Source organism: Rattus norvegicus, chromosome 5 (genome assembly GCF_036323735.1).
Source record: "Rattus norvegicus strain BN/NHsdMcwi chromosome 5, GRCr8, whole genome shotgun sequence".
Taxonomy (NCBI): Eukaryota; Metazoa; Chordata; class Mammalia; order Rodentia; family Muridae; genus Rattus; species Rattus norvegicus.
The window spans coordinates 146,931,837-146,959,788 of NC_086023.1; the positions used below are offsets into that span (position 1 = coordinate 146,931,837).

At 42.7% G+C, this 27,952-nt stretch overlaps 2 protein-coding genes across 6 annotated transcripts in view; one reads left to right on the plus strand and one right to left on the minus strand.

Moving 5' to 3' along the window:
* Sync (syncoilin, intermediate filament protein) overlaps positions 1-8,711 on the plus strand; it is a 24,833-nt gene extending 16,122 nt beyond the window's left edge. The window contains exons 3-6 of one of the 5 annotated variants that reach the window (XR_010066424.1): positions 4,021-4,145; positions 4,278-4,354; positions 4,705-5,542; positions 6,763-8,711. Coding sequence is in view for 4 of the 5 variants with exons in the window: in XM_063288024.1 (XP_063144094.1) it covers positions 4,021-4,145; positions 4,278-4,354; positions 4,705-4,724 (222 nt within the window). In the remaining variant the exon portion in view is untranslated. Of the gene's footprint in view, positions 1-4,020; positions 4,146-4,277; positions 4,355-4,704 lie in introns of all 5 variants that reach the window. The other 4 variants (XM_063288024.1, NM_001108683.1, XM_006238944.5 and 1 more) reach the window with 4 other exon arrangements.
* Positions 8,371-27,665, minus strand: Rbbp4 (RB binding protein 4, chromatin remodeling factor). Its single transcript, NM_001107912.2, has 12 exons — positions 27,643-27,665; positions 26,934-27,081; positions 21,381-21,526; positions 17,937-18,110; positions 17,586-17,701; positions 17,312-17,472; positions 17,082-17,208; positions 16,232-16,309; positions 14,358-14,434; positions 14,065-14,122; positions 13,859-13,969; positions 8,371-9,032 (listed from the first exon to the last, which is right to left on the minus strand). The coding sequence occupies exons 1-12, from the start codon at positions 27,656-27,658 to the stop codon at positions 8,967-8,969; spliced, it is 1,278 nt and encodes a 425-aa protein (NP_001101382.1). The 5' UTR covers positions 27,659-27,665; the 3' UTR covers positions 8,371-8,966.
* Positions 27,666-27,952: the final 287 nt, after the last annotated feature.

Genomic DNA, 27,952 nt, shown 5'->3' on the forward strand with positions numbered 1-27,952 from the left:
GTGGCGCATGCCTTAAATCCCAGCACTCAGGAGGCAAAGGCAGGTAGATTTCTTGGATTCCTGGCCTCCAAAGTGAGTTCTAGAACAGTAAGGAGTACAGAGAAACCCTGTCTCACAACCAACCAACCAACCAACCAACCAAAAACCCACAACAAAAACCCACAAAACAAAAACCCAAACCAACCCAAACATCAAGCCACCACTCCAGTTAACACCCTTTCCCCTTCTATTCTCTTTAAAGATTTATTATATACAAGTACACTGTAGCTGTCTTCAGCTGCCCCAGGAAAGGGCATCTGATCTCACTTCAGATGGTTGTGAGCCACCATGTGGTTGCTGGGAATTGAACTCAGGACCTCTGGAAGAGTAGTCGGGGCTCTTAACCGCTGAGCCATCTCTCCAGCCCTCCCCCTCTATTTTTAAGACTGATTTATTAATGTATATGAGTATACTGTTACCTCTTCAGACACACCAGAAGTCATCTGATCCCATTACAGATGTTTGTAAGCCATCATGTGATTCCTGGAAATTGAACTCAGGACCTCTGAAAGAGTAGTTAGTGCTCTTATCTGCTAGGCCATCTCTCCAGCCCCCACCTCCTGCCCTCTTTAATAACAGGTTCTACTTATCCTTGGTTAGCTAGGAATTCACTATGACTCAGGAGGTGGCTTCTTCCATTCACCTGCCTGGGTCCCCTTAGAGATGCTGGCTCCACCTAGCTCCTTGAGACCGTCCTTATGGGCCTGGAGATGGTTGACTGACTCAGCTAGACCAGCTAGAGAGCTGTTTCTGAATTACCCGTGTGAGCATGTCACCAGTGTTTTCTCCCATGGACTCTGGGGATTAACTGAGGTTCTCTTATCATGTGGCCAGAACTTTAGTGACTAAGCAACTTCTCCAAAGAATACTTTACTTTTTAAAGTGTTTTTTGAGACAGATCCTCCACATAGCTCTGTTCTGGAACTATGTGGAGCAAGGTAGTCTTGGACTCAGAAATCTGCTAGGATTAAAGGTGGGTGTCATCACGTCAAGCCATTTTTTTTAAAAAGATTTATTTATTTTATGTATATGAGTACACTATAGATCTCTTCACACACACCAGAGAACATTGGATCCCATTACAGACCGTTGTGAGCTACCATGTGGTTGCTGGGAATTGAACTCAGGACCTCTGGAAGAGTAGTCAGTGCTCTTAACCACTGAGCCATCTCTCCAGCCCCAAGCCATTTTTTAAAAAAAAATTTTAAATTTTATTTTGTTTTCTCTTTTGAGATAGGGTCTCATAGACTCCAGGCTGGCCTCTTAACTCACTGTGGCAAAGGATGACACGCAGACTGAGTAGACTTCTGGGATTATGGGCAAGCATTATCATGCTGTTTTCCTGTACTGTGCAGCATTGTCCCCACCCATGTACTTTGTACCTTAATCAAAACTGGGGCAGCGGGCTGGAGGGATGGCACAGTGGTTAGGAGCACTGACTGCTCTTCCAGAGGTCCTGAGTTCAATTCCCAGCAACCACATGGTGGCTCACAACATCTGTAATAGGATCTGATGTCTTCTGGTGTGTCCGAAAAGGTTAACGGTGTACTCACATACATTAATAAATCAATCTTTAAAAATAGAAGGGGAGGGGCTGGGGATTTAGCTCAGTGGTAGAGCGCTTGCCTAGCAAGCACAAGGCACTGGGTTCGGTCCCCAGCTCCGAAAAAAAAAAAAAAAAAATAGAAGGGGAAAGGGTGCTAACTGGAGAGATGGCTTGATAGTTGGTTTGAGTTTTTGTTTTGTGAGATCCGAAGACAGCTACAGTATACTTATAATAAATAAATAAATCTTTAAAAAAAGAAAACCGGGGCAGTTAATGCCTCCCCTCAAATGCCACATTCTTAGGTGGTAAGGCCACATCTCTGTGGTCCCCAAGGGGGCTGGGCACTAAAAACAAAACCTTTTGACAATTTTGGTTAAAGGTGAGCTTCAGCAAGTGTTCAGCATCACAGACTTCTGTGCCTTAGTACCAAAGCTGCCTCAAATCAGAAAAACTCTCTAATAATAGCACATACCCCAAACTGATCCTTTTTTTTTTTTTTTCTTTTTTCTTTTTTTGGAGCTGGGGACTGAAGTCAGGGCTAGGGAAGCGCTCTACCACTGAACTAAATCCCCAACCCTGATCCTGTCTTTTGAAATCATCCTTTTACAGTACACCCCTTCCCCCAAACACACCAACACCCAGTGTCCCCAGTGTTCAGACCATTTGAGGCAAAGTCACATACAGCTCAGGCTGGCCTGGAACCTGACTCTGTCTCCTCCTCCAAAATGCATATCCCGTAATTTATGCCACCATTAGGGGTCAAGCCCAGGGCTTTGTGAAGAAAGGCAGTCTGCCATGTGAGCTGCACCCCAGCTGTCCCACCCCAATCCTCAAGGACCGAAGCCAGCTGGCAGCCACGGCAGCCACGCTGACCGCCTTCCTTTATTTCCAGAAGACTCAGCTAGTATCTATCCTCAGCACCACACACGAGCTGTCATCCTATACTTCCTTTTCAAAACAGGCAGTGTCTTATGTAGTGCAGGCTGGCCAAAAAGGATGTACCCAAGGATGACCCACCTACCTTCCCCGTTCGCAGTGCTCCTGGGTACCACCATGGCTTCCTCCTTTCAGTGCTGGCTCATTAGGGTGTAGACATGTGCTCTGCTGCTGAACCCTAACTCTAGCCCCCTCTATTCAGGCTTACCTTTGGCTTTAGTTGTAAAATGATTTTCAAACCTTAAAGAATCTCAATACTTTACAAAGTGCAGATAAATCCTTTAAAAAAAAAAACTTCCGGGGCTGGAGAGATGGCTCAGCGGTTAAGAGCACCCGACTGCTCTTCCAGAGGTCATGAGTTCAATTCCCAGCAACCACATGGTGGCTCACAACCATCTGTAAAGAGATCTGATGCCATCTTCTGGTGTATCTGAAGACAGCTACAGTGTACATATATATAATAAATGAATGAATCTTTAAAAAAAAAAAACAAAAAAAGAAAAAACTTCCAACCCACAAGTTAGTACCTTACCATGCTCCTAAAATAGAAAGTAATGAATTGAGGAATGTGAACAACTGATAAGGCACCAAGAACACCAAACCCTGAATATACCTTTTCACTTCGTTAACAGAACTCACTTTGTCTGGCCTGCACGTTTGTACACTCCATGTATTCTTGGTGCCCAGAGAGGTGAGGACTCAGGAGTCTAGAGCTAGTTACCAATGGCTGTGAGTCATGTGGGTGCAAAGAATCAAACCTCGGTCCTCTGCAAGAGCAACAAGTGCTCTTAACCGCTGAGCCATCGCCCCCACTCGCCTTTTCACCCGTGTCAAGATTTAAGTAACTTGGCTAGAGATGGCTCAGCGGTTAAGAGCACTGACTGTTCTTCCAGAGGTCCCGAGTTCAAATTCCAGCATCCATGGAAGGCTCACAACCCTCTGTAATGGGATCTGATGCCCTCTTCTGGTGTGTCTGAAGACAGCAACAGTGTACTCATATATATTAAATACATCTTTAAACTTTTTTTTTTTAAATTGGAAAAAAAGATTTAAGTAGCCAAATGATTGGTAATGTAGTTTCAGGTCAACTCCCTCCCCCAGTTGTCCCTCAGTTTTGTGAGACAGGGTTTCTATGTGTAGCTCAGGCCGTTCTAGAACTCTGTAGACAAGGCTGGCCTCAAACTCAGAGATCTGCTTGCCTCTACCTCCCAAGTGCTAGGTTTAAAGGTTGCCAGTGCTCGATCCTGCTATATTCAATGACACAGTGGGGGGACAGTGGTGTATGTTTTTAATCCCAGTACAGAGGGGGCAGAGTGGAGCACATCAGAGTTGGAGGCCAGCATGGCCTACACACAGCTCCAGGCCAGCCAGATACATAGCGAGACCTTTTTAAGAAAAGAAATCAAGAAAACAAAGTAGCACAGTGCAGCATGCAGGTGCGGTACCAGCAGACATCAGGTGCTCGCTGCCTGGCTCACACATCTTGGCCATCCCTGCAGGAGCAGCTGGAGGAGATGGAAGAGAGGCAGCGGCAGTTACGCAGTGGGGTGCAAGTTCAGCAGCAGAAGAACAAGGAGATGGAGCAGCTGAGGACAAGCCTTGCTGAAGAGCTTTCCACATATAAGTCAGTGTTCTCTGCTTCGCAAGTCTCTTCAGGATGGCGGGCGGGAGGGTCCAGGGGGAAGTTCATTTAGAAAGAAAACAAACCATTTGGGGAACCCATGAACGGATGGAAACCAGCTCTCTTTTTTTAAAGGGCCATGCTACCCAAGAGTCTGGATCAGGCTGATGCACCTACTCCTCAGGCAGGTGGAGTCGAGGCACAATCCCCAGGTGATCCTCGTGGGCGGACAGTGCTGCTTGCTCATTACTGCTTGCCTAACAACACTAATGCCTCACTCTGGAGGGTCTTACGGTTACCCTTGCTTGGGATCCTCTTACTGGATCCCAAGCAGTTAACAGCCATGTGCCTCTGTGCCTAATACCCTCCCCCTTAAATGAAGTTTCACTATGTAGCCGAGGATGGGCTTTCAATTCAAGGCAGAATTCCTGGCCTTAGCCTCCCAAGTGCTATGTCTAGATTTTCATGCGCTAACTTAAGGATAGGAAGTAAGGATATGTCTCTCAGATACCTAAGGTCAAGTGTAATTGATTTGAAAAGCTTTAATCTTTCTTTTTTTCAGACAAGGTTTCTCTGTTGTAGTCCTGGATGTCCTGGAACTCACTTTGTAGACCAGGCTGGCCTTGCACTTGAGACATCCACCTGCCTCTGGAGGGTGGAGATTAAAGGCTTGAGCCACCACTGCCCCGTTAAGAACTTTTAAATTATAGATACCATCTACTGGCTGGTCGGGATCAGTGATTAGAACACTTGCTGAGGACACAGAAGTGGCTCTCAGGACCCACATAGCAGCTCAAGTCTGTAACTCCAGTTCTAGACAATCTAATGCCTTTAAACGTGATACACAGGTACATGCAAGCAAAACATCCACTCACACATAAAGTATTTAAATCCAGGTTCTATATACACTCCTCCCAACACTGGCACTCAAGCTTCCTTGGTACAGATCAAAAGGCAACCTTATTGTCAAGTTCAGAATGACAAGAGGCCAACAAGAGAGTTAAATTACTAAAAAAAAAAAAAAAAAAAAAAAAAAAAAAAAAAAAAAAAAAGGGAAGCTGAGGCCGGAGTATCATACATTCAAAAGCCCTTCCAGTAAAACTGAGATGTTGACTCAAAAAAGTACCAAAAAAAAAAAAAAAAAAAAGAGAGAGAGAGAGAGAAAGTTAAAGGGCTGAGGGAATATAGCTCAGTGGTAGGCTGTTTGTTTGGCTTCTATGGGGTCCTAGTTCAATTCCTAGTATCACAAAGCCAAATAATATGCATACATGTACATAGATGGGTCACCTCAGTAGGTGGGAGAGCATGTCAAGCAAGCATGTCTTCAGGAAGACAAACAACAAATAGAGCCAAAGCTGTACACAACCCAGATGTCCACACACTTTATCGGATACGAACTGGTAAGTAATTACTTCAGATGATTCCTTCAATAAGCTTCTAGATTTTCTCTTATAGTTATACTGATCATTTGGGAGCTTTAACCCTGCAATGAGGAAATGATCTGATGAATACCTTTTTAAACAGGAAAAGGATAAAAACAAATATAAAGAGATCAGAGCTGAGGATGCAATGCAGCTCAATTTATTTCAAGACTAAGCCCCAGGTTTAAGCTCCAGCACTGAATAAATGGTGTGGTGGATGCCTGCAGTCCTAGCACCTGAGACAGAGGCAGGAACATCTCTGAGTTCAAGCCATCCTTGGCCCTAAAGAGGTCCAAGATACCCTGGGGTAAAGGAGACCCTTTCAGAAAGGAAAGACTGTAGCTAGAGCTAGCTCAGCAGTTTAGATCACTTGTTCTTTCGGACAACCCAAGTTTGATTTCCAGAACACCCCTAATTCCAGTTCTGGGACACCCCTTTCTGGTTTCCTCAAGCACTAAGCACACACTAAAGTGGAGAAAGCACTCATACATAAAAATATAAGGTCTTTTCTAGCCCCCAAAGACAAAGACGTGCATACATTCTACACACACAAAATCTCAAGAAACAACACTGACGCGGCTGGAGAAGGTCTGGTTAGGAGCACTTGTGGTCTCTGCTGAGGTTCAGCTCCCAGCGCCTACACGAACAGAGTGTAGTTCGGGTCTTAGGGGATCCAGTGCCCTTTCTGGCCTCCATGGGCTTTTGTGAACACATGGTATACTCACATCATAATCACAAAACCCAAAGACAAGGACCAGGCACTCTAGTACTTATGTGAGGTTCAGCTCTCCTGCCTTAGCCTTCTGACTGCCATTCACTGTAGCCGTGCGCCGTCACATCCGTCTACTCCTCCACCTCAGGGTCACCACTCAGTTTTGCAAGTAAGAGCAACGTGAGCCCCTGCTAGTGGAATGTCATTCCTGGTCTCATGAAAGCACACTGTAGGCAGGTTCGGGGGCACATGAATTTAATCAACACTCAAGAGGCAGGAGGATCTCTGGGAGCAAAAGGCCCAAGTGTTCTACGGTCAACCACAGTCCAATCAAAGCTATACAATGAAACCAACACAAACAAACCACATTGTAGAAATCTATCCCCCACCCACGCTGCTCTAAGAAAACCTTTATGTTCATTGTTATAAAAATTAATTTCAGATTGTAAAAAGAACAAACTTAACTGTATTTCTTTCAATTTTACAGGGACTGTTTAGAAATGTATGGTTGGCTCTGTAACCCAGAAACAAGAACGCATTTATCAAAGGATCAGTAGGGATGGACTTTCCCAAGATAAGAGTAGCAAGCACCTGGCAAGCAATGTACCCTGTAAAAGTACATACACTGGCGGGCTTGCCTGGAGAGGTCAGGCTGGCTGGAGGCAGACTCCCAGTCAGCTCGTATCTGGAGTCTGCTGTAGGCTACAGGTACTGACGTCAGTGCGGCTTATCTTCCGGCAGAACCCTGAGTAATGGATAGATCACCACACCCTGAAGTATCATCAAGAACATTATGGATTGCTTTGTGCTGATCCAAACCAAGAACATCTACGGGAAAACATTGGTGTCAAAGTCAGCCAATTTTTGCTACATGGATCCACAACAAAATCTTTTGTGCTACAGGTATTAAGAGTTTTAAATGACTCCACTCACAAAGCGATGTTCCCCTTCAAGTCTACACTCACGTAATTTACTCTTTTTTTTTTTTTTTTTGGTTCTTTTTTTCGGAGCTGGGGACCGAACCCAGGGCCTTGCGCTTCCTAGGTAAGCGCTCTACCACTGAGCTAAATCCCCAGCCCCATAATTTACTCTTAAAATAGTGTCAAATTAAAACCACCACAAGACCCCACTTATATATAGTCCTGGATGGCCTAGAACTCACTTTGTAGACAATGTTGGCCCTGAATTCAGAGCTATGCCTGCCTCTACCTCTGGAGTGCTGGGACTAAAGGCACGACAGGCTTGTTTTTGAGACCAGGCCTCAAGTAGTCTAGGCTGGTTTCTAACTTGTTATGTAGGTCAGGATGACCTTGAACTTCTGATCTTGCTTCTACCTCCCAACTGCTGGGACTACAGGTGTGCACCATCAAGCACGACCCAAGACACACCCCAACCTCCAGAGTCACCGTCACCATGGATTGCTGCTCTGGCTGTCCTGGGACTCAGAGGAGGGACTCAAACTCATGGAAATCTACCTGCCTCACAAGAGCTAGGATTAAGTGTGCACCACCATGCCCAGCTTGATAATTTTTACTACATGCTAATGTAACCAGAACTCCTAGGAATGACTTCAGATTTGGACCAGACACTTTGTTTTTCAAACTTTCCCAAAGATCACAAATGGTTCTGGAGGTGAGACTCAGCTAGTCAGTCCAAGCAAAAGCAGTTACTTTTCCCAGCTATCACCACGTGCCAATAAAGGCACCGACTATATTTTAAAAGTAGGGGTTCCAATGAAAAACATTCGTCAGATATTAGCTCTCTGTAAAACAGTTCAAGTGTCTTTCAAATTTAAACTATGCCTTAAGTTCTCTATCACACTGCCTCCGAGATTCTTGGAAACCATGGAGCTCTCTAGAGAAAACTTCAAGAATATGTCATTTTACCACGGCTGATTTGTGTACTCTATTCAGTAATGTCTTCACAATTTCCCCAACTGGAGTAAAGCTCTCTTTTATCTATGGTTGTAGGTCTGTTATGTTTATTCTAATCTCGATAGTCAAAATCATGGAAAACAACTGTCATTCGAACAAATTCTTCCAGAAGCCAGAGACTGTTGTCTGATGGATACTAAATAAAACCCACCAGCATGGGGCTATATAGAAAAGCAATTTATTCCGTTATAAGCACTTACACAGTTAGTCATGGAGAGTTAATAGGCCTGATGGTGAGACAGGTTAGCCAAAATGGAGATGGCGTCAAACTATAGTGGTCAAAGACTAACCCTACAAAAGCAACGTTTATCAAGGATTAATTTAATCTTAGAAACAAATACAAACTAGCAATCCACTCTTTCTCAACATGACAGTGCACCAGTGGTACAACTGCCAGGTAAAAACGTACATCTTTACAACTTGGTGGTCCCAAGTTTAAAAAAGAAAAAAAGATTAAAAAAAAAAAAAAAAAAAAGAAAGAAAGAAAAAAAAAAAAAAAGAAGTAAAAACCACACACAACAAAAAACAGACTCTGTTCAGCTATCCAGCCACAACTGAAGCCACCAATGGAGGCTTTGCTGAATTAAGCCCCCCAGTTAAGATTTAGAAAACACCCATGGTTTGGGCTAATAGCATTGTTGGTGGGACCTATTGAAGTTGGACAGCTGAACAAAGTCTGTGTCCCAAACCAATGTTAAATCCATCTCAGGCTTCAGAGGAAAACAAGGAGAGTCTAAAATCACAAGTGCAGACATATCTAGGATCCTTGTCCTTCTGGATCCACACTTCCTTCAGGGTCTTCATCATTATAAATGTTCTCTGCCTGCCAAAAAATAAAATAAAATAAAAAAAATAAATAAAGAGAGGAGGGTATTTAGCATTAAGACAAATTATTTCTTTAAGATATATTTCTATAAAGTATTATGCCAAGGTACCGGATAACATTTCAAGCAGGGTCAGACATTTCTAACTTAACAACTACTGTTGAATAAAAACAGCAACATGCAACCAGTGTGAATCTAAGTTAGTGCGGCGTGCTCAATAAAAACAAGGACAGGCCATGGCCTCCTGTAGAGGGCACTTTCACTAAGTATAGGTGATCATCATCCCAAACCCTCTAAATAGAGAAATTATTGTTAATTGCTAAAATAAAACCCAGAAAGTCTCTACGAAATACACAGGGAAGTGATGATTGTGAGCACAGAATTTCTTTTTGGGATGATAGAATTTTGTAAAAATTTTTGTGATGTGTGACTCTAGGAGTATAAAACTCACTGAATGGTAAAATTTAAGTAACTCTGAACAAGGCCTATGTCCAAATCTCAATTTATAAATGTTTTGAAAAAACCGCTTTCACATAAACTAACCCCTATCTCCACAAGGTGACAAAACAGATTAATCTTAAATCCCCAAACCACTAACCTCTGGGCAAAATTTATTGTTGCTAGCAGCCACTATCTGTAACTTTGGTGGTGGTAGTGGGTGGTGGTGGAGGTGGTGGAGGTGGTGGTGGTGGTGGGTGGAGGTGGTATTTCATGTCAATACTCATCAGTAGACTTGACAGATACCACCTCAGAGGGTCACTGCAAGCTCCAATCTACAGAATTATCGTGCCATTTCTATTCACCATTGCTATAAAGTTTGGGAGTTTTGCAAGGAACTTCTTTGCTTGATTTGAAAACTTGCTACAATTACACAGAAACAAGAGATTTTGACATTTACCTTTGTGCACGTACAAGCCCCCCTTGTATCAGCTTCCCCATGAACTAGGAATACAGGGCCACCATACACACCCTGTTTATTATTGGGTTTATTACAGTGGATGTAACCAAGGGACCAAGTGGAAGAGATTAATACAACAGGGAGCAGGCACAGACTATTTATTCATACTACTCTCCAAGCAAGTCAATGTGAACACCAAAATCTGGAAGCTCAAACTTCCCCTTTCCCACTGGGAAGGCTGAGAGTGCCAAATGTTTATCAGCAATTCTGTTGACTAGCCCAACTGTGAGGCTATCTAGGGTGCCACCAAAATTGCCTTTACTCAGAGATGACCCACAAGGGACATTATAAACAGGATAAAATGAGCTGGAAATTCCAATGCTTTCTTAGCAGTTCTATGCCAAAAGTCAGACAAAGCCTAAGCATGTACTGCGTATTACACGGATATAACCCACAATGGAGGCAGTGTGCCTGGATCTAGTTCACTCTCTTAACCTCTTCTCTTTTTCTGAGACAGGGTTTCCTCTCTGTGTAACCCTGGCTGCCTTTAAACCCAGAGATGCCTCTCAAATGCCTCTGTTTCCCAAGTGCCACTGGGACTAATGGCGTGCGCCACCATTCCTGGCCTTTCCTGGCTTTTTTTGGAGTTAGGGTCTCTACATAGGCCCAGCTGTCTTGGAATTCAGTATGTAGAACACCAGCTGGTTTTGAACCACAGAGATACCCGAGTCCTGAGATTAAAGCTGTGCCTGGCCCCACAATATATTCACAACTACACTGCGTATAATTTTAGACAGGTGCATGACAAGGAATAAAACTGTTTTAAAATACAATATACCAAAGTTGGAGAAATGTCTCAGTGTTAAGAGTGCTTGTTGCTCTTCTAAAGGACCAGAGTTCAGCTCCTAGCACTCAGGTCAAACAGCTCACAACTACCTGTAACTCCAACTCCAAGGTATCAGACTCGTCCTATTGCCTTCTCTGACACTAGCACGCAGTGGCCTGTTTGCATATGCCCACATACACACTCTCTAAAGTAAATCTTTAAAAAATAGTCATGAGTAATGCAAAAATTATAGGACATAAAACCAGTTTGTAGTAATCAAAAATAACTAATGTACATTTAAAATTTATTAATTTCTGTGCTTCTTTTCCAGGAATATTCTTACTATACAAGTGATGAATGTAAGACTTTTACTAAAGGTATGATGTAATGTTTGTGAAAAGCCTTATGTTTAATTTCTCATTCATAATTCAAATGCCAAGTGACACAATCTTTGTAATATCATTCATAAACTAAGTTGGCTTGCTCTATGTAATAAAAATGGCTATGCTATGAAATCTTTACACTAATCTTACATTTTAAGGTAAAATTTAACTTATAGCTATGACATTTATACATAAAGATCTGCTGCCTGTCTACTGGTGCTTTCTTCTTTCGAAAAACCAGGCTTAGATTTAGGCAGTGGTGATGTGTGCCTTTAATCCCAGTACTCGGGAGGCAGAGACAAGAAGATCTCTGAGTTCAAAGCCAGCCTGATCTACAATGTGAATTCTAGGATGGAAGATGGCTACACAGAGAAACCCTGTCTTGAAATAAAACAAGTTCTCACTAAAACCAACAATCATTATCTAAAAACCAAGCTGTTGACATAATCAAAGGTTAGCTATGTGTCTGAGAAGGGTAATGCTGTCAGTTAAGACTGCTTACTCCTATGGGAAAAATAATCAGAATTTAAAACAGATAGGCATTACAAATTAAAAAAACAAAACAAAAAACCCCAACACTTTGTGTGTCTTTACACTGTTCGCATGCTACTAAATTAGGAGTGTTTCTGCTACGCTGCTTTCCAAGGACTGTTTCCTTCAATATGTAATACGCTTATCCTTACACAGGGAGGGAGTGACTCAACTGAAGGACCTAACAGGAGCAGTTAAATTTTAAATTTTCTTTTGAGATTTTTAAGCAACAAAGACAGTCCAAAGGGTCCATGGAAAACAAACAAAATAAGCCCAATTGATTTTCCTGCTGCTTCAGACAAACCCCAGATTGAAGATATTATACTTGCCAAAATGATGAAAACTGAGCACCCAGAAATGAACTGCTCCTTAGCCAGGTTCTAAGAAACAGACCCGCACCCACCTCGAACAGTCAAGAATAACGTCCTATCTTCTAAAGGAAGGACAGGCCTAGAGCTCTAATGATGGCTACCCTCAAACACTAGCAGAGTTCAAAATGGCCTAATAAACTCACACTCAAGCAATTCCAGGTAATGATCAGGTACATTCTGGATGGCTGACAGGACAAACATGTAACAGGGTTGTCTTTTTTTGGATAATGTAGGGCCCTTTATAAATCAGGCTGACTAAGTAACCAATGATAAAGAGAATGCCCAAAGCCAAAGGAAATTTGTTGTCAATCTCAGTCTTGAGGAAGTGAATTAAAACATATGGGGTCCAAAAAGAAAACCCCACTTAAATGAAAAAATCTACAGCTTTCTTTTCTCGCTTAAATGTTAACATTCAAATATCTAGAACAAGTCTAAACTTAATAGCCTGTGCAAAGCTCATGGCGGAACCTCAGAACGATGGCTCTTCTGATGTTTACTAAATTTTGGCTCAGTGGTAGAGTGTTTATCATGCACAAGACCCTGAGTTCTATAACTTGGGGGACGCAGAGGCAGGTGAATTCAAGGCCAGGCTAGTCCAGAGTGAGTTCCAGGATGGCCAGAGCTACACAGTAAGCCCCCCCCCCCCCAATAAAAAGGAAGAAAGAGAAAAAAACCAAACCAACAAACAAAAAACCCCCTAGAGGCAGGTGGATTGCTATGAATTAAATCCAGGAGTCAGTGGTAAAGAGTACTTGTTCTTGCAAAGAACCCAGGTTCAGTTCTAAGCACCCACATGGTACCTCACTATCATTAATATCTGCATCTGCAGGCCAAGGGGAATCTGATGCCCTCCTTTTGGCCTCCAGAGGCACTGCATGCACATGGTACACATAAATAAATGCAGGAAAAATACTCACACATGTAAATAAATCCCAAACACAACCTTTTAGGTCTCTATTGTCTGAAGACTATCTTAAAAAGGCCGCCACATCACGAACTGCTAAACGATTTTAAAATTCTCTTTAAAGAAGAATGTCTCAACTTCTTAAAAAAACAAACAAACGAACAAACAAACAAACAAAAACAACACTCTAATGTCAGGCAAAACTACAGGAAATATTTTTAAATCTAATATGATGATTTAACTAGACCCAGAGGTGAAGAGCTTTAAAGTCTCTAAGTATAGCCACACTGAATAAAACAAAGAGAAGATTAATTTTTATTTAGTTAAGCTAAAAATAACCAGTGGCACGATCGGATAAAGAAAAGTTGAGCCAGGTAGCAGTGGCGCTACACATCACCAAATCCCAGAACTCTGGAAGCAGAGGCTGGTGGATCCAGCCTGGTCTACAAAGTGAGTTCTAGGACAGCCAGGGCTATACAGAGAAACCCTGTCCTGAAAAACCAAACCAAAAAACACTGAAAAGAGGCAGAATTCAAAATGACACATATGGGGTTGGGGATTTAGCTCAGTGGTAGAGCGCTTGCCTAGCAAGTGCAAGGCCCTGGGTTCGGTCCCCAGCTCTGGAAAAAAAACCAAAAAACAAAAAAAACACAAAAAACAAAAAACAAAATGACACATATGAGAGTTTGACCAGACAGGACTACATGAGACCTTGCCTCAAAACAAAAACATTAAGGAAAAAAAAAAAAAAAAGACACAAAAATACTGAAGTCAGATCCAAAGAAAACTGAACACAGACGGCAGCTGTGTCTACAAAGCGTGTGTCTATCTCTACCATCATTCAGTTACATACATAGGTAAGGAAGGAATTACGTCTCCCATCTAGCTTTGTATAAACAAACAGCCACTTACCATCTGCCACACTTGCATGATATTGTCTTCTGATACAGAACAAATTACCCAAGGTTCATTGGGATTCCAGGAGAAGTCAGATATCTTGGCAGTGTGACCACCATGAATAAACTGGAAGAAGGACCAAAACAAAGATATTAAATATAGACATATTTCACTATTTAAAAAGCTTTAAGATCCCCAAGTGCCTGATTTGTGTGACATACCAACAACTCTGGTGGGCCATCCTCTGCATCTTCTGGGGACTGTTCTTCTCCAATTTTACTTAAAAAGAAAGAAAAGAAAAAAAAAGAAAAAAGAAAAAAGAAAAACATCATTACACTCAGTATCTGTGTTTGAACAATGTAAAGAGAGTGATTTTGCTAAGCTTGGCGGCACTCAGGAAGCAGAGGCAGGAGAGTTGCTTGAGTTTGGCCTATCGAGGGAACTTGAGGACAGCCGTCCACAGAACACCCCCATCCAAATCACTTCAGGATAGAGTAATTAACATAAAACTCACCTTAGATCCCAGACATTCAGCCGACGATCAGTGCCACTGGAAGCTAAGATAGTCTCATTGTGAGGTGACCATTGAACCTATACCCGAGAGTGAAGAAAAACCTCATTAATAAAAGGATATGGTTAAACCTGACAGGTACTTCTCACTCATGTGAGAATAACTCATCACTAAAGACAGGATATTAGCTTCTGCTCCATTTTACAGTGCTCCACGGTTTGGCTCAATAGGGCCTCAGAGCATACGGCTCAAATTGGCTTCAAAATTGTGTGCCTCTTGCCTTAACCACACACACTGAAACAGAAACACCCTTGAAACCTTATTTTCCTCCTCTTCTTGACAAATTATTTATACCTAATCTGCCTTTTAGTCAAAAGAAGTTCAATTCTGAAATGTAAACTAAAATATTGACAGGTGACATAAATCTATTATTTTCTCAACTGCTCGTTGTGTCACATAATACAAGATAGGCTCCTTCTACCTTTCTCCTCAAAGATTCCTTACAATCACGTTAGCTGTAAGATACAAACAACAATCACGAATTCTGTTCCTATTTATTGAGAAAATGCTGGCTCATGGCACAAGAAAGGTATTATTGACTAACGGGTTAGGGAAGAATGTATTCTTTCAAGCAACATCACCACCACGAGGAGTCAAGGACAAAATATGTTCAACACTTAGTCTATTTAGATAAGAATGACCTTGTATTTCATTCTCTTGCCTCTTCTTCCTGCCTCCTGGGATTATTAGCAGTCTTCATGAACGTAGGGTCTCTTATAAGATAGCTCAAGATGAACTCAGGAGTTGTAAGCTACCCCTGTGTTGGACTAGAGTCATGTACTGTAATGCCTGCCCCTTCATTATAAAATTCAAGCTTGAGAGAGAAGGCTGCTAAGTAGTCCACACACTGCCTTAAGAGCATGTGTTTTAAAGCAGACAATTGTCTGAGCCAGAGGGACCAGCCTATTAAAAAAGGGGGCACACAGGACTCCAGCAATGGCTAAAATAGTAAAAAAGGTGGGGCTGGAGATATGGGTCAGAGTACTGGCCAATTTTCTCGAAGACCAGGGTTCAATTCCTAGAATGCACAGTAGCTCGAAATCACCTGTAACTGGTCTCTGAGGTGCACAAAACACATGTGTAGGCAAAACACCTCCACACATATGCACATGCACATACCTTAGTTTTTAGAAACAGGGTTTTTCTTTTTCTGTGCAATAAACCTGGCAGCCCCAGAACTCAGAAATCCACTTGCCTTTGCCTCCCAAGTGCTGGGATAAAGGTGTGAATCATGACCACACAGAACAAAATAATTTTAAAAATCAGAAAAGAGACAGCTGTGGTGGTGCACTCCTTTAATCCCACCATTTAACAGGCAGACCTCTGGGTTCAAGACCAGCCTAGTCTATAAAATAAGTTCCAGATGGTCAGGAATATGCAGAAAAATCCTATCTCTAACCCCCAGTTCCCCAAGTACTGGGATTATAAGCAGGTACCCAAAAATCCAGCACTAGTTTCTTAATATCCCAAGAAACCAGCATAGGTATAAAAATATTTTTCTTCGGGCTGGAGAGATGGCTGAGCAGGTAAGAGCACCCGACTACTCCTCTAGAGGTCCTGAGTTCAATTCCCAGCAACCACATGGTGGCTCACAACCAACTGTAAAGAGATCCGATGCCCTCTTCTGGTGTATCTGAGGACAGCTACAGTGTACTCATATATAATAAATGAATAAATCTTTAAAAAAAATTTTTTTTCTTCTTTAGAACTGTTTCAAGCTCTAAAGTTCTACTAACCTGAGCAGATTTTCTGTATGATAAAGGGAGATGAAAGAAAGGAAAGGGAAGTGATGGGGTAAGCACACTGATTTCTCTTACTTGGAATATTTCATCCTTATGTGATTCAAAGGAATGCAACTTGAGTTTCAGATTTCTCAGATCCCACAAGGCAACAGTCTATGTACAAAAAGAAAAATAAATCAGTACTAATTTATTAAATAAGAGCACCCTAGGGTTCGGTCCCCAGCTCTGAAAAATAGAAAAAAGAAAGAAAAAAAAAAAGAGCGCCCTAGAGATAACAAGATGGTTTATGGGTAAGGGTAAGGGTGCTTGCTGACAAGCCTGACAAAATGAGTGATTCCAGAACCCAAGCAGCGGGCAGGAGGAGGACAGACTCTGGAGAGCTGTCCTTTGGGCTCCACAGGTGTCATGGCACATGCGCCTCCTCCACCCCTGCCAATCAAATAGATGAATGTAACTGTGAGATCTCCAGACTCCAGCCAGTGCCTTACTCACTGAGGCATCCTGCCAATCTAATAATAAGCTCTTTTTAAAAATTACAAAGGGGGCTGGAGAGATGGCTCAGTGGTTAAGAGCACTGACTGCTCTTCCAGAGGTCCTGAGTTCAATTCCCAGCAACCACATGGTGGCTCACAACCATCTGTAATGGGATCCGATGCCCTCTTCTGGTGTGTCTGAAGACAGCTACAGTGTACTTATATATAATAAATGAATAAATCTTTAAAAAAAAAATTACAAAAGAACAGAAAACCTTTAACTAAAATAAAACATTAACTCAGCACCTACTTGGTGGCTCACAAACATTTGTAAAATTAAATCTCAAGAGATCTGACCTCAACAGGTACCAGGCGCTGTGCTTAAAACACACGTCTGTGAAAACACCCATACCCATAAAATTTAAAACCTCAAGTTAACAAGGCAAACCTACCTTGTCAGCTGATCCCGTGGCAAGAATGAACTCACTATAAGGATTGAAAGATAAGCAATTCACTTCAGCTGTGTGAGCATCAACCGAGTGGCTTGGCTTGGAAGTATTGTTTGAACGAGTATCCCAACTTAATTAACAAAAAAAGAGAACAGAAAAAGAAACTTGACATGGTGACTAACACAAAACTGTGAAAACATATGCATTAAAAATAAACAATGGGCTCCACTTACATCATGAGTTTCTGGTCATCAGCAACTGACCCGAACAGAGACTCATGGAGCAGATGCCAGGAAACGTCCTCCACTACTGCTGTATGCCCTGTAAAGATGGTCTTTGCATCCACCACTTTTCCTTCTTTGGGAACTGCACTGATGTCCCACAGGCAGATGGTCTTAAATGTAAAATTAACCATTATATAAAAGATTCTCACTTCCCCGCATATCCCAAAAAAGAAACCAATTGGTAACAATCCCAGATTTGCTTCAAAACCACAAGGATACGCACATGGTCATCTGAAGCACTAAGTAAGTGCCCGCTGAGATTTGGATTCCAAGAAAGCCCATAACCTTCCTTCTGATGCCCACGGAGACGCAAGTCTGGGTTGCATTCTCCAGAAGGGTCTGCAAAATAATACATCAAGAGTATACAATCCATTGTCTTTCTGGGTTTATTAAGCAAAATAATGTCACAAACATATCAGTATACAAAATACAGGCCCATTACCAGATATATAACGCTCAAGTTAGACATCATGATTTTCTTCTGCACAAAAGCATTATTTCACTTGAAAAGTGTAAAATACTCACACATATAAATATAAATAAAAATCTGTATCTGAATAAAAAGAGGAGGTACCTGGTTTAGAAGGGTGCTTTGTGTAGTCAAAAACAAGAACATCACTGGATGGAGTCTTCGTTGCAATGATGCAAGGGTTCTGAGGCATGTACCTGGCCCTGTTTACTTCTCCTTCATGGTTGATCTTGATTTCTATTTCAATTTTCCCACTGACAGAACCAAAACCTCCAAATTCTGTAAATATATATAGAAATACAAAGTACTTAAGCAACCAAGTCTCATATTTAGAAGACTGAACCTAGACATTTACAGAACCGAAGAACTTTCATACATTTCTAATTATAGATAGATTAGTAGTAAATACATTATTAATTGAAATTATGACAGCATGTCAAGTCAGGTGTAGGTGTGGTAATGGATACTTTTAATCCTACCACTTAGGAGGCAGAGGCAGGTGGATCCGAGTTAGATGCGAGCCTAGTCCACAGAGAAAAGTTCCAGGATAACACAGAGAAACCATGTTTTGGAAAACCAAACCAACCCCCCCCCCAAAAAAAAAAAAAAGTTCTGTCACTAACACCACTATTCAAATGTTACTTTATGGGCTGGAGAGATGGCTCAGCAGTGAAGAGCACTGACTGCTCTTCCAGAGGTTCTGAGTTCAATTCCTAGCAACCACATGGTGGCTCACAACCATCTGTAATGGGATCTGATGCCCTCTTCTGCTGTGTCTGAAGACAGCTACAGTGTACTCACATGTATAAAACAAACAAATAAGAAAAAAAGAAATAGAGGAAGAAACAACAAGTGTTACTTTACTTACTTATCCACTGGTTGACTGTCAGGGTCTCATTTATTTAGTATAGGCCCACCTTACCCTCCAACAACTATGTAGCCAAGGATGACCTGAACTTCCACTTCTGGTGTTGGGATTATAGACAAACATCTCTATTACCAGCAAAGTACTACTAACTAAAGGACAAAAATTGTTCTCAGAGAGCAAAGATGTAAATAGTAAGTAACACTGTTGGCCTATTGGGTAATCTTCAGTCTCAAAATATACATTCATTTATTGTGAGACAAGGTTTCACTGTAGCCCTGGCTAGGCTAAAACCTGCTATATAGATCAGACTGGCCTGAACACACAGTGATCCAACTACCTCCGCCTCCCCAAGTACTGACAGACTCAAGCCACCACATTTATCCATTTTCCCCTGTAGTGCACATACCATGCAACACATCGTTTGAGCGCTAGACTAGCCAGCAAGCCAGGGGAACACAGTGATACCCTGTCCTTGAAAAGACTCTAGGGCTGGAGAGAGAGTTTAGAGGTTAAGAGCACTGACTGCTTTTCCAGAGGTCCTGAGTTCAATTCCCAGCAACTATATGGTGGCTCACAACCATTTATAATGGGGTCCGATGCCCTCTTCTGGTGTGCCTGAAGACAGCTACAGTGTACTCATGTACATAAATAAATAAATCTTTAAAGAAAAAACTGCAGTGTAAGCACATGGTAGCAGTAAGCACACAGCTACACACAACTCCGACCTTCTAACAGTCTTACAGGAGAAAACCAACACTTGGCAGAACCCACAGGAAAAGGGACAATCAAGTCATATAATGCATGATCTCAGTTTGGGGCATATATTTAAAATACAGTAGTAAGTAGAAGCTCAGAGAATCTAAACTGAGATTATTTTGTTTTGAAGACAGTGTCTGCCCAGCCCAGCTTGTTTCACACTCAAGAGCCTCCTGCCTTCCAAGTTCTGAGATTACAAGGCATGTGCTACTACCATATGCAGCTCTCAAACTGAGCTTTAACAGGTTAGGACGTGTCTCTTTTGCAGACTGAACCTAAGGCCACACATTTGCTAGACAAACATATTACTACTGAGCCATTAACATCCCCCAACCCAAGCCACACCTACTTAAAATTAGAGATTGCCACTATAAAGTAGATAAGTGAAAGGGCCATTCAAAATAGGAAAGGTCTAAAATAATAACTAAAAACTCACTGAAAGTAAAAAATTCTTCCAAGTTAAAAAAAAAAAAAAACCACTCTCAAAGGCAAAATACCATTAAAACTAACCCAAACACAACAGAAACAAACAGATCTGTGTATACCAGGAGAAGCACTCTTCAAATCACAATGAAAACACTCTAGTGGGCTGGCGATGTGACTCACTGGTGAAGAGCAAGAGCTGCTTTTCAAGAGGAACCAGGCTTTGGTATTCAGCACCCACATGGTAGCCCATAAACCTCCTGTAGCTTCAGTTCCAAGGGGTCTGACACCTGGTGCTGGCCTCCATAGACACCAGGCACCTATACAGCACACTGACACACATGCTGAGAAAACACCCATATACATTAATACTAACGATAAAAGCAACTCTTTTTAAAAAGAGAGGGAAGTGAAGATTAATTTGATTATCACAACACAAGTTCCTAGCAAGCCTTGACTACTTCTAATACCAAGTCACCTTTCTAGGCCACAAATTTAGTGGAATCTCAAAGAATATGTTTTAACAGCACAAACCAAACAATAAAGCCATTATCACAATCAATGAATTTTTATAATGAAGTTCATCTTTCAGATAGGAAATTACTTACCTAATAATCTCTCAAAACACTTTCTTTTTGTGTCTGTGGTGCTAGGAATAGAGTCCAGGGTCCTATAGATCCAAGACTAGTAAATTCCACCACTGAGATACAACCCAGCACCCAAAGATGTAGACATTTAGACATAACTGTACCCATTGCTTGAAGTCACCACTCCCCCACACCTTTTAAATACCAAGTCTATTCTCTGATCTGTGAAGCACTACTTTAATGGGGAAGGAAAAACGAAGTGTGTAACACTGGGGTATTTGATAAAATAAAGTATCCACAGCTGTTATTCACATTACTGCTTTTTTGTCACTGTTTTTGGAAAGAGAAGCCCTTTTGGGATGTTCACTAGGGGTCTCAATGTGCAGACTACAACTGCCTTTAATGTATGACAATTTTCCCCTTCTGGCACTGTGGCACACCGACATACAAAACAAAACTGTAGTCAAAGAAAAGAGCTCAGTGGTAGAGAGCATGCTGACCACCAATTCCCCACAGCAAGAAAAACATTCAGGGGAACAGGACTAAATTCTAATCAAACACACCAGCAAAATAAACAGACCAAAGATTTTTCAGTTGAAGTACAAAAAAAATTATTTTGAGCTCTTCAAACAGGATTGTATTTCAAAGAATGACAAAAAAGCTGGAGGACATTACAGGAAAAGTTAATAATTTATAACTGTATAGTTACACAGCCTCGGAGGACAGAGATGGCTTGGTGGGCAAGAAGTTTGCTATATAGCAAAGATGAAGATCTAGGTTTGAACCCCCTTAGCAACCCACATCTGTGAACTAATTTCTGTCTTTGGGTCAGTGTCTCCCCTGCTGACCAAACTGTATCCCCCTTAATGAAGATACAACCCACACACCATTACTTCCTCCATCCCGAAGTCTCACCTCCTTTTTCACTGTCATAATGGGATGCATCAAACTGAGCATCGTCATTAGGGAGCTGGACACTGGCTATCACAAGGTGGTTTTGTTCATCTGATGTGTGTGTTCCCAGGACAAGCCGATGAATGCTGAAATCTTTCCCTTCAGGCCTGTAATAACAATTCACCACTATTCAAATTGGTAACCCAGGAAACCAGTCAGTAATATACATATAACAAAACAACAAAACAAACCCAAATGATTCAATCTTGAGATAGTAAAAACTACTTCCTACTTAAACACAACAAAACCCTCCTATGTGCAAGCACACATGCATGTGGATACCAGAAGACAATTCAGATACCACTCTTTTTTTTTTTTTAAGATTTTTTTATTTATTATGTATACAGTGTTCTGCCTGCATATATTCCTGTAACCCAGAAGAAGGTGCCAAGACCACATCACAGATGATTGTGAGCCACCATGTGGTTGCTGGGAATTGAACTCAGGACCTCTGCAAGAGCAGTCGGTGCTCTTAACCACAGAGCCATCTCTCCAGCCCCACCACTCTTTTTTTTAAGTACCTCTCAAGATGCTATTTATCTCTTTTAAGACAAGACTTGCTTTATTGACCTGGAGCTCACCAATTAGGTTAGCCTGGCTGGTGAGACTGAGGGATCCTCCTGTTACCTATCTCCTTGGTTCTCAGACTTTTTCTCACTTTTAAAAAAAGTGGAACTAAAACCATAGTTTAGCAGTTAATAGTGGTTGTTGCTCTTCTTATAGGACTTGAGTTCAGTTCCCAACTCCCATGTCAAGAAACAACCACTTCAAAGTCTAGCTCCAGGAGATCCTGAGTGCACACACACAATCCCCTCCCCACGATGGAATAAAATAAATGACAACTGTTGAGGATCAGTTCTTCCTTCCACCCCATGGGTTCAGGTGATCAAACTTAAGTTGTCAAGCTTGTCAGTAGGCACCTCTACCCACTGACTCTACTTGGCAGTCTATTTCCTAGCTCTAGTGGCCCTCTATTTAGGCTAAAGCACAAATACAGCACTCGATTTTTACTTACCTTGGCCAAAAAATTTAGAATTACTCGAAGGAAACTTACTTTTCTCCCAGTTTATTGAAATAAAAAAGTGAATAACTACACACCCTTTATAATGGGTAAAAAGAAAACATGTTAGATATGCCAATATATTTTTGTTTACCAAGAGCTCTAAGAGATGAAAGAGACAGAAAGAAAGGAGAAACTACAGTGTAAAACCCAATGAGAGGGATTGGGGATTTAGCTCAGTGGTAGAGCGCTTGCCTAGCAAGCACAAGGCCCTGGGTTCGGTCCCCAGCTCCGAAAAAAAAGAAAAAAGAAAAAACCAATGAGAGGGGTTGGGGGTTTAGCTCAGTGGTAGAACGCTTGCCTAGCAAGCACAAGGCCCTGGGTTCGGTCCTCAGCTCCGGGGGAAAAAAAAAAAAAAACAAAACAAAACAAAAAAAAAAAACCCAACGACAGAGCTTTGTGCCTGGTCATGTGCAAGAGTTCTTGTATTCCACAAAAGAAAAAGAACATTAGGCAGGCAGAGGTGCATGCCTTTAAACCCAGCACTCAGGGGGCAGAGGCAGATAGATCTCTGAATTCCAGAGGAATCCAAATAACCAAAAAAGAACATTAAATAAACTGTCCAAACATTTACTGTGCTCCTGATTAATAAGTACACTGCTCCAAACACTTTGGAATTAGTTTTGTTTTCACTACAGTTCTCCCTAACCCTACAGTTGTCTCTTACCGACCATCCTTTCTGTGTGTACAGATCTATGTGTGCGATCACACATATGGAGGCTAGAATGTGACAATGGGCCTCTGGCTTATCTTTTTCCTCCAGATAGACTGAAGACATAATAACTCTCCTCAACCTAGAGTCTCCCAGGTCTGCTAGTTTAGTTTATTCTAGTGATCCTGTTTGCCTCCTGGAATTACTAGTGTGCTGCTATTTATACCAATGTTGGGATTTGAATTGTGATCCTCAAACTTCTACAATTGCTTTATCTACTGGCCCACAACCCCAAACTTTATTTATTCACTTAAACATTCTACCACTGAGCAACATGCACTCCTACTGAAAACACAGATGATTACACATAACTCCCTGGGGCTGGAGAGATTGCTCAGCAGTTAAGAAAACTGGCTGCTCTTCCTTCCAGAGAACCATCATTCCATTCCCAATACCCACATGGAGGTAATCCAGACCCAGCGGACCCACAATGCCACCTTCTGGAAACCCACATATGGGGTATACACTTACACACAGACAAAATATGCACATGCCTTAAATTCAAAACAAAATAAAAAACAAGACAGGTACTCTTCTTAGAGAGCCAGGACCAAGAATTGGGGAGATGACTCTCAGTGGTCGAGCCGCTGTTGTTCTCGAAGAGGACACAGGTTGAGTCTCCAGCATCCACATGCTGGCTCACAAGGATCTGATACCCTCTTCTAGCCTACCCAGGTCCCAGGAACACAGTACAAGGTACAGGAACAAATTGATATACTGACATGCATGTAGACAAAAACAAAAGAGAAAACCAACTCAAAACTTGCTGTTATCAGAATGGCTTGTAGGCAACCCTGTGGAGGCATTTTCTGGGATTAATGATTTATGTAGGACCTAGCCCATCATGGGCAGTGCCATCCCTGGGCAGATGACTCTGAGTTATGTAAGAAGCAAACTGAACAAGACAGAGGCCATGTTCATCCATGGCCTGTTTCAGTTCCAACTTCCAGGTTCCACCCTGACCTTCCATGACAGATTATAAACTGTAAACTGAAACAGAACTCTTTTCTCCCCAAGTTGCTTTTTTTTTGTTTTGTTTTGTTTTTTTGTTTTTTTATTCTTTTTTTCGGAGCTGGGGACCGAACCCAGGGCCTTGCGCTTGCTAGGCAAGCGCTCTACCACTGAGCTAAATCCCCAACCCCCAAGTTGCTTTTGTTCGTGGTTTTTATCACAGCAAGAGAAAGCAAACTAAGACAACACTAACACATACATAAAAATAAAAGCTGTTTAAAAAAATAACGAAGTAATTAGTCAGTGACACAAATACTAGGCGGTATACACCACATGAAAGGCACACAAACCCCTGGAAGGCAACAGCTGAGGAATACAGTCCAGCAGTAGTGTGTGAAACTGGCATGCATGAGGGCCCATCCAATTCAGGAAAAGCAAATTAATACATTATGGGCTGGGCTAGATTTAAACTCAATACTTTGGAGAATTATTCCAATTTGAAATGAAAATATTTGAAATTTGAGGAATTTAAGCAATACAGCTGAGATAACAGAGCAAAGTCCAATTCTAATTTTGGAAGTGGAAAAGTCAAATGAGAAACCTAGAAAGAGAATTAAAATCTCTGTCCAATTTCTTCAATGTCAGCTTAAGGCAGTCTAGATTTTATACTGTAGGCAACAAGGAATATTAAGTTTCAAAAAAGAGACGTAGCTTGATACCATTTGTGTTCGCCTGTAAAAAGTTAATCTATGGGGGTTGAGGATTTAGCTCAGTGGTTGGGTTCGGTCCCCAGCTGGGGGGTGGGGGGGGGGAGTTAATCTACATTGTAGAGCAGAGTTTCTGAAATCATTGTCCTAGACCAACAGTACCAGTACCATGGATAAAGATTAAGGAACGCAAATTCTCAGTTCTATAGAATCAGAAGCCTTAGAGAGTAGGAGACACAAAGGTTACAATACCTACAGCTGACTTGCACATTACAATTTGAAACCCTTTGTCTGGATGGGAAAGATGCTGTACCAATAGGATTAAATGAAAGTTCACAATTGTTGTCAAAGGGATTACGTAAACTACCTAGGAAATCCCGAAAGCCAACTACTTTAAGCATATCGAGGAAGAGAAGCCAGTAAGACACTCTAGACACTCTAATGGAGACACTACAAGGGTCCAAGAAACAGGATGAACTTCAGTTTGGGTCTCAAGATATCAACAGTAGGAATTTCTCTAAATTTGAGAGGCAAAGATGCAGTCAGTCTGTTCCCTCCCTTTTTGTTTTTAAAAAGTGTGTGTGGGAGCGGGAGGAGACCTATAATGAACTATCATGTAATAGCTAAAAATTTGGGAGTCATAGTTCCAACGCACACTTTGGAGAGGACAGTTGTATTATGTAACCCAGGCTGGCCTGAAACTTGGCTAGTCTTGAACTCCTGATCTTCCTGCTCTGCCTCTTATGTGCTGGAATTACAAGTGTGTAGACCACAGACCCTCTCAACACTGACAGTAGGGTCAACAACCACTGAGAACAGACAGGCAACTCTACTAAGCTTGAGTTCCCAACTAGCTTTTAATCTAACACATGCCCAACCCCACAGACTGGAGAGACCACAGTCCAGCAGAAAGAGCACTGCCTGTTCTTTCGGAAGCCAGGAATCCGGTCCCAACACTTCTGTGGCAGCTCCCGACCTATAACGCCCATTCCATGGAGCTCCAGCCCTCTTCTGACTTCTGCTGGCACTGTACTCACATCAGACACACACACAGGCCATTCGAGATGGTTGCATGGATTTGTTCAACATCCTTCAGATAAAGGTCTCCATTTCCCTCTACACTGCTGCAAAAGTAGCAGCCTCATTCTTAAGTTACTAGTAAAACACACAGCAACTTTCCATTCCGCACGAAGTAGAGACGGATTGTAGAGGCACTGCCTTTCTTACCAGGCACAAGGTTCAATTCCCAGCCTTCAAACCAAAACAGCGCTTCACTCCCAATTTCTACCACCTGCTGAACCCAATCAGTCTCATAACCCAATTCTGTGCCCATCTTAGCTCTGAATTTCAGACGTTCACTCCTGACAAGTTTACATTAGTAATCAGCCACATTCACCATGTTTGTATTGCCACTTGCTTCTGCAAGCCAGTTCTCGTATTTCATGGTGACAGACATTCCCCTTGGTTAGAACATTCTGTGTATGCAGGTTCACTGGAGGGTCTCATCCCCCCCCCCCGCCCCATCCCCCACAACCCAACCTTCTGTGCTGTCTTCGATCAAAGTTCTTGCCAGTAGGTGCTCAATCACTAAACAGTACAACCCCCAGCCCTCTTGGCCTTACCTATCTACTTACTGAAAACCTCACACATTACTGCTGAAAACACCTGCCCCCCACTTCAGCTAGGCAGATACGAGATTTATCTTACTATTTAAGAACCTGGCTATCATAAATGTCGAGAAATCACACGTTTGGTTGAATAAACAACCCAGAATACCTTCTGGAAACTGTCAAGCTTTATATTACATGACCAACCCCAGTTATAAGGATGGCTATTCAACTCACTGCCGAGGGAAAAACAAAAACACAACAACAACAACAACAACAACAACAACAAAAATGCATGTTTTCTCTTGCAGGATAAATTACAAAATAATCTTATGCTCTCGACCTTAGTTTTTAGTCGAGGAAAATAAATACGACCCATAGGCTCTGATTATGCCCCCCTACCCCTAGAGTGACAGGAGGAAAAAAAGAAAACAAAGATATCAACTACCAAAGTAATATTCAAGATATTCTCGTCACCTGGTCACATCTGGAAGCCACTGGGCAGTTAGGCTGGGCCACTCCAGGGCATGGGTCATCACCAAATCATAAAGAAATGGGGTGTTCTTCTTCCATATCTTGTACTCCTCGTTGATCACACGTTCTTCCACCGCGTCGTCAAAGGCCGCTAAAACGTTTTTAAAAAACAAGTTAAGTTAGCAAACACAAACGGAAAGCGAACAAACCTCTCCAAAGCCACCGGCGCGGCGCCCGGGTTCTGACAACGAAATGGAGATTCGTCTTAATCTCCTAGGTCGCAGGCACTAATGCCGTTCTCGGCCGCCACGGGCCGGAAGTCCTAGGGCCACCCAGCCGGACACTCCGTTACTCCTTTGGGGCGATGCTGTCCAACCTCGAAGCACGGTGGCGCGCGCCAAGTCCACGAAACCCAGGAGGAGGCCTGCGCATCGAGCCCGGGGCTGGGGAGCGACGCCCCGAGTCCCGACAGGCAGAGGGGTTGGCAGGGAACGTCGTACTCGCCTAGGCCCGAGACCTGGCGTCGCCGGGCATCCGCTCCGGAGGAGCCGGCGCGCCGTTAGCCCGCCCGGCTGGGAGCTCATTCCTCAGGCCGGAGTTACTGGGACTAGGCTCGCCAGAGTCGGGCCTTCTCTCCGTCTTAGGCCGCGTAACAGGCCACGACACAGCCCCGAAACCCAGCACCCTCCCGAGCCGGCCTCGGCACACTCACCTTCCTTGTCAGCCATGGCGGCAGGAGAGCCGGGAGGGGTTGGGGGATCCCGGGGTCGTGCGTTGCAGGAGGGGCGGGGAGGCTACGAGCGCTCGCTCCGCGCGCGCGGCCTCTATTGTTTCCTGCGGCCCGTGCGTGGGGGGCCGGCTCGCGTGCCTTCGCGCCAACACTGGCCAATGAGGAAGCGCGGGTCGGAGGGGTGGGCGGAGCATCTGTGTCGCGGCCTATGGAGACGCTCAAGAGTCGCTTTCCGCGGGTCGAGGCGCGCGCTCCGCCCCTTCCCCCCCCCACTACGGTCCAGAGGCTTCCA